At 54.8% G+C, this 10,050-nt stretch overlaps 1 protein-coding gene across 1 annotated transcript in view; it reads right to left on the bottom strand.

The window, feature by feature from the left end:
- Positions 1–7,751: 7,751 nt before the first annotated feature.
- Positions 7,752–10,050, bottom strand: part of PDLIM4 (PDZ and LIM domain 4) — a 53,503-nt gene continuing 51,204 nt past the window's right edge. The window contains exon 7 of the mRNA XM_082323798.1: positions 7,752–9,636. Within this exon, the coding sequence (XP_082179924.1) occupies positions 9,432–9,636 (205 nt within the window). The 3' untranslated portion in view covers positions 7,752–9,431. The remainder of the gene's footprint in view (positions 9,637–10,050) is intronic.

The following is a 10,050-nucleotide window of genomic DNA, read 5'->3' as shown; positions in this document are numbered from 1 at the left end:
GGCGCCGCGCGCTTCTTCCGCGGCTCTGCGCGCACCGCGGACGCCCTGCGCGGCGGCTCCGCTCCGCCCCGGCCCAGCCCGGCCCCCCGCGGAGGCGGCGCGTCCCGGGCACCGCCGGCCCCTCCGCCCCGCAGCATCCCCGGGGCCGCAGGGCACCCTCGGCACCGCCTCTGCCCCGCAGCCGGCTCCGGAGCTTCCCAAGGAGGCGTTTTCCGTTCTTGCACCGAGAATATTTCACGGGTTTGGCTGAAGTCGCTGCCGGCGGCAGGCCCGGGGCGGGCAGGGCTGCGCCGGTACCGGCGCCTCGGCATCCGCGCCCCGCCCGCAGCCCGCAGGGCTGGGACGGGGCGGGCGTTCCCGGCAGCGGCTGCCGGTAAGAAATCAGCGGCCGGTGGGATTAACTGGGAGCGAGGGGACGGCTCCGCCGCCCCCAGCCCTCCCCGGAGCCCCGAATCCAGCCCCCTCTGGAACCCAAACCAGGTTTCCCCCTGTAAATGCTGCTCCAACATGGACGAATACCATTACACAACGCGTGCTGCGAGAGCTGGACAAAGCCGGGAGTCACCATAACAGTTAATAGATCGCAACCCGGGGCAGTTACGGATCAGGCCTTGAGCTGGGGGGCTGCCCTGGCCGGTGGGAGCGCAGCCGGGACCCCACAGCAGCGGGGTGTCTCCCCTCCGGCAGCAGCGCTCCGTGAAACGCTGGAGGCAGCAGCGGTGTGAGCCTCTCCTACACACTGACATGGGGAAAAATAAGCATCAGGCACAGCTTCAGAAATCAAATGCACTCACGGCCCCTGAAAATCTCTCATTATCTGCAGCTCAGTATTTTTTCCCAGTGGTGTTTACTCTACGCAGCAGACAAGGTCAGCAGTGTCTGCTCTGAAGGAGCCTGTAGCAGCTCTGGCCTCGGGAGAGGAGCTTTTTATATTCCGGTTTCCTATCTGTTAACTATTATTGCTTTACACGTGACTCTTGGCTTTGCCTGGAACAAGATACGTAGGCAGCTGGTAAAGCCATTTCAGAAATCTGAGCAATGCTGTCATCTTCTGAAATAACTCGAGGCACTCAGAGACACGGTGGTGTTTAAAATACGCACAGCGCTCGGCTTGCTTGAACGATACAGCTGCCTGGAGGGGTACAGCAGGGCTCCCGCTTGGGAACGGGACAGTTTGACCGTGCAGAGCTGAGGACGCCAGTGCCGGTGGTGGGCGAGGGCAGGCCGGGGAAGCATCTCTCCAGCAGAGATGGTCGGAGGGTTACGTGGGCGCACGGGAAGGTAGAGGCACAGACCGGGGAGCGATGGCTGCAGCAGTGCTTGGGGAGGAGAAGCAGATGGCAGCATTTATCCGGGCCAGGCGGAGATCTGCTGCTACTCGGGATAAGGGCTGGAGAGCCCATGTCATGCAGTAAATAGGGAAGATTTAGGTACGTCCTGCTTGGAGGGAGGCTGGAGGTGGCATCTCGATGCCAGGCCTGGGCCACCACACAGCCAAAGCTGACCCCAGTGATAAGGGCAGAGCGGGAGCTGGGGCAGGGGCCGATTCAGGCAGATCAGGGGCTCGCAGGCAGCAGCAGGCAGCAGCCGTTGCCCTGCCCTGCCCTGCCCTGGGGCTGTGCAAGAACGACAGTAAAGACAGGCAACGCATGCCTGCTCCCATGAGGAAACAAAGAATTGGGAGTGTGTTGTTTTAAGCATTAATGTTAATGCAATCTTAATAATCATTCAGTCAACAGTAATTGTTTACAGAGGAATAATTTGCAGTGCTCGTAAATAACTGGTTAGACTGCAAATTTAGCGTATCAAAAGTAAGTGGTAGACATGTATGACACGCTCAGGTTTATCTGGTTTGCAGATGAATTCTTAATGTATTATAAAATTCATGTGCTCAACATGAAAACACCAAGGGGTTTTCTCTTATATTGTGAATCTACATAAATTAGTAGTAGTTATAGAAATACCTGGTGTTCTAGCCAGCTCTGCCACAGCACCACTGGCTGCTGCATACAATTGTTTTAGCCCAGAGTGATGCCACCCTCCTGCCAGCCTTTGCTGGGTGCTCCCCAGGTTGCAAACCCCACTTCTGATCCAACATCAGGGATGCTTCAAGCCAGGCACGGAGGTTATGAAAACCACACGGAGCTAGCGGCCGGTAAATGGCTTGGCCAGTCGTGGAGCAAATTCACTGTAGTGCAAGGACCAGTCCTGTTTCTCCCAAATGACCCCTCTGAAAGCGGTCGGTGCATTTCACTGCAGCCTTCTAAAACAGCCTTTCAGCTATCAGATGAAGAGCAGCGTGTGGGAAATGAGGTCGGAGAGATTCCTGTAAAGTGAAATCAGATGCTGAGGAGCCTGCAGAGCAAAGGAGGAATACCTCTGTCGCAGGGGGAGAAGGAGCGAATCTTTGAATAGCTAGGAAACCACCTCTTGTGCAAATATTTTGCTTGTGCAAACAGATTTTCTAACATGGCCTAAACCAGCCAGGCAGGTGCTGGGGGTGGAAGTGGCACCGACGGGCTGCTGTGATGCTGCAAGCTGCCCAGCAGCCGTGGAGCAGCGTGGCTCCTGCTCACATGCGGTCCCATCACCTGCACCCGGTGTGCCATGGCCGCCCGGCGTGGCCATCACCAGAGCTCCTGGGCTGCTCTGGGTTAGGATGGCTACTGCCCGTGGCGGCTCCACTCTTTCTCTTCTGCTTGGGCAAGGCTCCTCTCAAGGGTTCCTCTGCCTTGGTGGGACTACTACGTCACCCTCCCAGTAGCCATCTCAAGAGCTGGGAATTAAGAAAACGTGATGATTTAGAGTTTTGTAATTCTGTGTTGTTTGTGTAGCACTCGGATCATGTGGAAGCTTGCTTACTGACAGGGCAAAGCAAAATCCATTTTGTAAGTGTGTTTGCTGAGTCTGCAGGGCATCCTCCAAGGGGCTCTGTGCCCAGGTGCTGGGGCACGTGTGCCACCCGGCTAGAGCGTGGTATGGCTGTGCTCTGCTCAAGCCCTGGTCTTATGCTCCTGCCTGCTTGCTGTCCGTCCTGGAGCGGCTGGAGCTGGTGATCGTGTCCATCAGGGCCACGTCCCACGGGACTGATGGCATCTGGGAAAAAATTATCTTTGGCAACTCTTGAAAAGGCTCTTGACTCCTTTCAGCCTTGCAGCTCTCTCAGCAGCGCCATGCCCTACCCGCAGAGCAGTGCTGAGGATCGCCTGGTGCAAGGCTCACTTGAAACCATATTAATTTACAGGACTTGGAGCTTTTAGGGGCATTTGTGGCCATCGCTTCCCAGTTCCTGGCAGTGGTGCGTGAACTTTTCCCCTCCTAAGCAGAGCTGGGCAGACAAGCACTCAGCGTCATTGTTTTCCAGGCAATTGTATGTGGTAGGAATCCTGTAAAAGAGATGGAGCCAGGGTGCCTGCCTGTAGCACATGTGTGAGGATTGGAATAAAGCCCCCGAAACGCATCTGCTCCAGTGGAGGCAGCTTTCCCAAGACCATCCACCACTCACCAAGGACTTACTTAAGCAATTTTACCTGGTGCAATGTCACTCCGGCCAGGTAAGATGCACCGCTTTGGCCCTGCAAGCTAGCAGGGCACCAGCACACGCTTCCACCGCAGCTCTGCAGCAGGAGCAGACGCATGGAGGCGGCGTGCCGAGAAGAGCAGCACCCACGCCGCGGGGCAGCACCCCCCCGTCCTGCCTCCCGGCCCCTCAGCCTTTGGGTCAGCGCACAGTGATGTGGGTCAGGGCTGCATCAGAGCAAGGAAAGGCAAGGGATCTTGCCAGAGAAGATACGGGATGTCTGACAGCACCCAAGGGCCCAGGGGATGGGCTCAAACCCATCGCTGCCGGTTAAAACCGCCTCTCCCGGAGCAGCCTTTGCCAGAGGTTTCTCAGGAGCGCTGCCCTCTGGCTGGATTTGGCTGTTCCCACGCAGGAACCACCCCGCCGCGCCGGGAACCCTCACGGCGCAGCTTCTTCCCCCGTTCCGCCCGAAACCGCTGGCTGTTTCGGTGTCCATCACTAGGTGGTGCGGGAGACAGGCGCAGCGCCCGGCGGGGCTGGGCTGGGCTGGCCTGGGCTGGGTTAGGCTGGGCTGGGTTAGGCTGGGCTGGGCTGGGGCTCGGCCTGCCCCCAAGCCCCTGCACCCCAGGCACCCCATGTGCCCCTATGCACCTCATGTACCCCCATGCGTCCCCTACACATCCTATATAGCCCCATGCACCTCAGGCACCCCCTTTTACCACTATCTACCCTACGCACCCCATACCTGCCTCTGCACATCACGCGCCCGATGCACTCCTTTGCATCCCATGCACCCCTGCTCCCTGGGGAGCTGGGGGTCTCCATCCTGAGGAGAGATGAGACACCTCCCGGGAAGGATGCAGGTGGCTGGTGCTGCCTGGGGACAGGAGCAGGGACCAGGTGGCCTCCTGAGGTCCCCTCCAGCCGCCTTTTCCAAGGGCAGTGCTCAGCGTCCCTCGGGTGAGCCTCAGCCACCGGGCCCCAGCACCACCGTCCCGCGGTGCCACAGCTTGCGTCTGCTCTGAGTCAATCAGCTTGGGGAGGACAGACACTTGTCACTGGCCTCCCGGCCACCTTTGGGTTTGAGAGTGAAGAACTAAGGTGTTTCTTAAAAAAAAAAAGTAGTTGTTTTCATTAATAAAGCTAAAAGCATGAAGCGTGCTTGAGCAGCATCTTTGCACAGCAGGAGAGTGACCCTGTGCCCATTAACTGCCCAAAGCAGCAGCGCTGGCTGCAGCCCAGGCCTCCCCACCAGCTCTCCCTGCACGGAAGAACTGCTTTAGGACTATGTAAAAATTCAAAATATTTAAATGTCCTGGTATGAGAAGCTGCTCCCAGGTTGGGGGAGCTCTGTGGGTGTCTTCCGACAGCCTGTGCTTTCCCAGGGAGAAAAAGAAAGGCAAAATAACTTACAGATAAGTGCCCTTACAGTCAGGAACAGTTTTGTCTGGTTTATTATACTTGTGGGGAAGATTTTTTCCCCCGAAGTAATTAAAATAGCCTCTTTCACACATGAGAAAGGGAGGAAAGGGAACTTTTCCAAAGAGCCTCTTTCCATCTACCTCCCCTCCTATGGCACAAGGACTTTTATCCTAATACAAATGGACCAGCTGAGATTTTTTTAAGGTCCCTGGGGCAGCCATCCAATAACAAAAGCAAAGTTAAACCACTCCAAACAAAAGCAGCAGAAAAAAGGGGGTGTGGTGGTAGAAATAATGCCCGGCTAAGTAGGAAACTTTAATGATGATACATGGAAAAAGTTAAACAATTAGAACTTGAATCCATTTGGCCCCAGTCCCACCTCATTTAGTTAATAAACGGTGCCCTGCATCGTGTTTGATTTATGCCTTGCTCTTTCCAAAGCAGCGAGGAGCCCGGAGGAGGCTCCCAGGGTTGGGCAGGTCAGAGGGTGGCTGCTGCATGGGCCGGGGCTGCCATGGGGACACTGGGGGGTCTCGGGGGGGCCCCAGGGCTGCCCAGGCACCCTGTGTCCCCCTCTTCAGCCCCACGCCTGGGGATCGCCCCACGGAGCTCAGCCATGGGACTGAAGCCTCACAGCGCCCAGGGCAGAGGGGCCGGGGATGGAGGTGCCTATAACATATAAACACATCTGACATACGTATGCATTTAAGGGTGAATGGAAAATCACTAACTGGGGAGAGTCATAAGCATCTTAATTATTTGAATACATGCACTAATTAGACATGGAGTTCCACAGACCCAAACTATATGAAAATCTTTTATGCTACACGCAGATCCTCAGAGGCTTTGTCTTTTTAAATACTTTTAGGCACATACAAGCAACGATTTCCATATATGAATGCTTTCCAAATAAAACCTTTCAGGTTAAATATCTGTTGGAGGCACTTAACTCACATTACTTCTGACTTTCCCACATACCAGTGAATCAAATACCAATCAACTACTAAAACCAGACCTATCGCGATTTAGCTACACAAGCAAACATTCCTCTATGATATAGCTGCTAAACCCCAGCAAGTCTGCCCTCACCCTCCTGATCCCCCATGCTCCTACCACCCAGCGGGTTTTTGTGGTCGGAGGGGGTGGGGCAGGGCTTTTGGGACCAGTTTTGCCCCCGCCGTGCCGGTGCAGCGCTCAAGGACCAAGCCTGAGCGGTGCTGCAGCTGGTGCCGTGCAAGCAGATGTTTAGGAGCGCTCTGTGCTTACGGCTGTACCATGGTTTACATCACCTTTGGGGAGAAAGGTGTTTTCTAGGCTGCGTGCTGCCCCAATCCCTCCCACGGTGACAGGGCAGGTGACATCCCCAGCCCCGCAGAGCCGTAGCTCCTGGTCTGGTGAGAGCCTGGGCCATCAGGTGGGAGAAGGTACCCTTGGAGCAGCACCATGGCTGGTTAAACACTGCTAATAAATCCAATCCATTGGCCTTATGCACAGGCAGATGCAGTAAAGCTCTGGACCATCGCAGGATGAACTGGGTCACACTGGTGGAAAAGAGCCAGGCACCCGTGGGTGTTCACATAACAGGCAGAGACATGATGGCCTTTCCCATCTCTGTGCCCGACGGGATGCAGGTCCCAGGAAGGTCTCAGGAGTTAAAAAAAAACCAACCAACCAACCAACCAACACTCCCCCAAAACACAGACCAAACCTCAAACAAGGCTCTCGGTGCACAACGCTGTGAAAAGTGCAGCTCTCCATCTGAAATGCTTTTTAAAGTTTATCCAGTGTCCTCCTCACCTGGATGCCAAGGGACCCCGCACGCATGGGTACTGCTGCGGGAGGGACCCAGCCGGGGACCTGGCGAAGGCCAAGCTAAGTAATGTGAGACATAAACCTGACAATACAGATTTATTTTGTATTTCATACAAACAGCACCCCTCCCATATTTTACAGCGTTGAATACCGTTACCCAGTGACACGGGAGGCTCGCCTGCGGCAGCTCCTACAAGCCCCATAACATGAATGACGTGGCCTGAAGCCAGGAATCAATGTGCCCTGGGATGGGGTTGTGCGAGGAGAGTCCAGCTTTAGGCTCCTTGGGGGGATCAAATGAGTTGATTACTCCTAAGAAAGGGTAACGCGAGACAACCACGTGGAAAAATTGATTTGTGGGAACTTGGTTTTAAATTAAAAGCCCCATGCCCAGTGCTCCCAGTGCTGTACTGGTGCAGCAGCCAGGGGAGAGCACTGAGGATGCCCTGCCAGCAGCCTGCTCACTTTGGTGTTCAAAACAAGGGCAATGAAACAATTTATGAATTTCTAAGGTGCTCCCTGTGCCAGGGCTGTGGCATCCCCACAGGACACAACCACCACGCAGGTGGCTGAACACAGGACAAGAGCTGCAGAGTGAAGCACAGCCCCAGCTGGCAGCGACCATCTGCCATGGAAAATGGGAAAAGCCCCCCAGGGCCATTCGTGTCATGAGTCTTCCATTGCTCAGCCGAGCTGGATTCAGTCCTGGGTTTGGGTGAAGCCTGAACTTTCAAGCTATGGGCACCAGAGCCTGGCCCAGCAACGCGCCAGCTTAATGGAGGAATTCAGAACAAATATTTCTGACAGCGGCAAACTAACGAGCTCCAAGCAGAGGCCTGCAAACAAGGGGCAGTTACACTTCCCACCTGATTACTGTTAGTCTCCTCATCATTTGCAGTTGTCCCAAGTATTTTCCTTCAGATGGTCCAACCTACCAAGCAAGGCTATGCAAATACAAGAAAAACAAGGCTCAGCACTGTGATAAAATTTTTCACGTTTCTTGTACTTTAATAATTAAAAATCCTGAAGGCAGGAGGGGGAGGGGGACGTTCTGCTGCTAGCAGGAACGCGCACAGCCAGCATCCCTCCGGCTGCGAGGTGGTACCCAGCTGGGATGCATGCTCGGGCAGCCCAGCCCTGCCGGACACAGGGCAGGAGCTGCTTACATCCCTATAAGACAGCACACGAAAAGGTCTAAATGTGGCCCTGTAACACCCTAAAATCCTTACTCCCTCTGGGGTGCAGAACCTGTAGGAAGAAATTGAATGCCCAGCCGGGATAATGCTCCTGACCCTCCTCCAGTCCCAGACTTCTCAGACCCCTGTTATGGAGAGCCAGAAGGGGAAGGAGTGCTTTGGCCATCGCCCCATCTCTTATTTTCCTTTTCCACGGAAGGGAAGGGAGCACAGACATTTCTTTTTCTCCCCCATGTCCTCCCTCTCTCAAATGAGGAGGAAGGAGGCTGTCGCAAAGCAGAAGTACCCTCGTGGTGCCAAACACACGGCTCCTACCACCACGCGCGGTGGCACCCAGCAGCTGGGTGACTAAACTCTCTCTTCTCTCCCCTCCAAACACGAACATGAAAAAAAAACATTTCTCCAACAAAGCAACATCCCAAGATCCTCAAAAACTTTTCCCCGTCAAAGTGGATGACAGACTTGGCTGAAAGTGCAGCCTTGGGATACAGGTATAAATCTGAACCCGCTGCCTCTGGACTCAGGGCTCACAGCTGGGCTCACGGCTGCTCCGGTTACCTCCTAAGTGCCTGGAGGGATTTTCACCACCTCCCCACTGCAAGGCAGACCCAGATGGCAGCAGTCTGGGGGTCTAGAAATAAAGGACTACAAAAATATAGCAAAAGCTGGGGAAGAGTCAGAACGGCCAAAGCAAGGACAGCCGTGGGGCAGGAGCACGGGAGATGGGAATGGCTGAGGTGGGCTCCGTGCTATTTCAGTGTCCTCGGGTGATTAGATGACAGAGACCAACTGAATTAGGAGTGAAAGAAGGAAGAAAAAAGCCTCGTTGCACACTTAGCGTGGAGATATCTCGGGGAACTCGGATCGGTCCGTGTCAGCCACAAACTGCAGTGCCCTGATCCAGGGAATTTCACAGCAATTACTGTTTTAAGAGACCGCCCTTCCTCCATACATCCGCTGGGATGGGGCTGAGCCGGGGACCCCGACCCACCGGAACCATGTCCCAGACTCCTCAGGGGGTCAGTTTTTAATCACCGGGGCAGCCGGAGGGCAGGAGATTAAGGTCAGGATATCAGAAATCAGCTTCTTTTGTTAAAGTGCCTTGTTTTCTTTGAGCTTTTAAAACATCTTCCTTGCTTTTTCAGAAGAGGGGGGCAAAAAAAGGAATACTGGTTTTACATATGAAACAGAGTAGAGAATTAATCAATATTTACACAAGTCTTGGATAAGGTTATGGCACAGACTAATAACCCAACACAGCAACCCAAAAAGCAGAGTGTCAAAAAGAAGGGAAAAACCTGTTCGTATGCTTTCAACACCACCCCCTGGAGATCCCAAGTGTAAACGGTTTTATCTAGGAAAAGGCATTTTAACTTGGGCTTTGGTAATCGGGGTTGATTACAGCCACATTGCGCAGCCGGCGGGGAGGACGTGGGTGGGCGCGCGGCCGCCCGACCTCTCCAGAGCACAGCCTGGGTTTAGACAAGTTCAACTTTAGCGTTTGGATAAACAGCCACCACGTCATATCCCTCGGGGGGTTTAACCCTCTCCTTCGCGTGCGTCTCGCAGTACAGCTGCTCTTCGATGAAGAAATACCCTCTCTGCTTCAGGTTGAGACCACAGTCGTCGCACATGAAGCACTCGGGGTGGTAGAGCTTGTCCCGAGCTTTGACGATCGTGCCCCTGGTGAGAGATGGGGAGAGCTCGGGTGAGACAGAGAAACAATGAGCATAAACAGCTTTTCCTGCTGCCTCAGGTAAAACGGAGTAAGTGAAGGAAAGCGGCACGTAGGGGCACGCAAGGGTGTTATCGTGGGTTCCCATCCCAACATCTCAGCCCACCCAAAGCTGCCACCCTGCTCCAGGCGCGGCTCCACCACATTTCTGTGGGAAGGGATGCTCCATTCCCATTTGTCCGCCACCCCCTGCGGCGCCGCTCCACAGCTCCATGCAAAGCAGAGCCTTAAATATCTACGCTCAGCCTGGATCTGACCGTGGGGAGCTGGCATCCCCCAAGCGCCGCTGGCAGGGCTGGGGCTGCGCTCACGCAGGCACCAGGGGCTTTTGGAGCAGAGACCCTCAGCTCACAGCACCAGCA

The sequence above is a fragment of the Platalea leucorodia genome (assembly GCF_965183815.1).
Source record: "Platalea leucorodia genome assembly, chromosome: 11".
NCBI classification, from domain to species: domain Eukaryota; kingdom Metazoa; phylum Chordata; class Aves; order Pelecaniformes; family Threskiornithidae; genus Platalea; species Platalea leucorodia.
The sequence above is the reverse complement of the archived record's forward strand: the minus strand, read 5'-3'. Positions and strand labels throughout refer to the sequence as shown.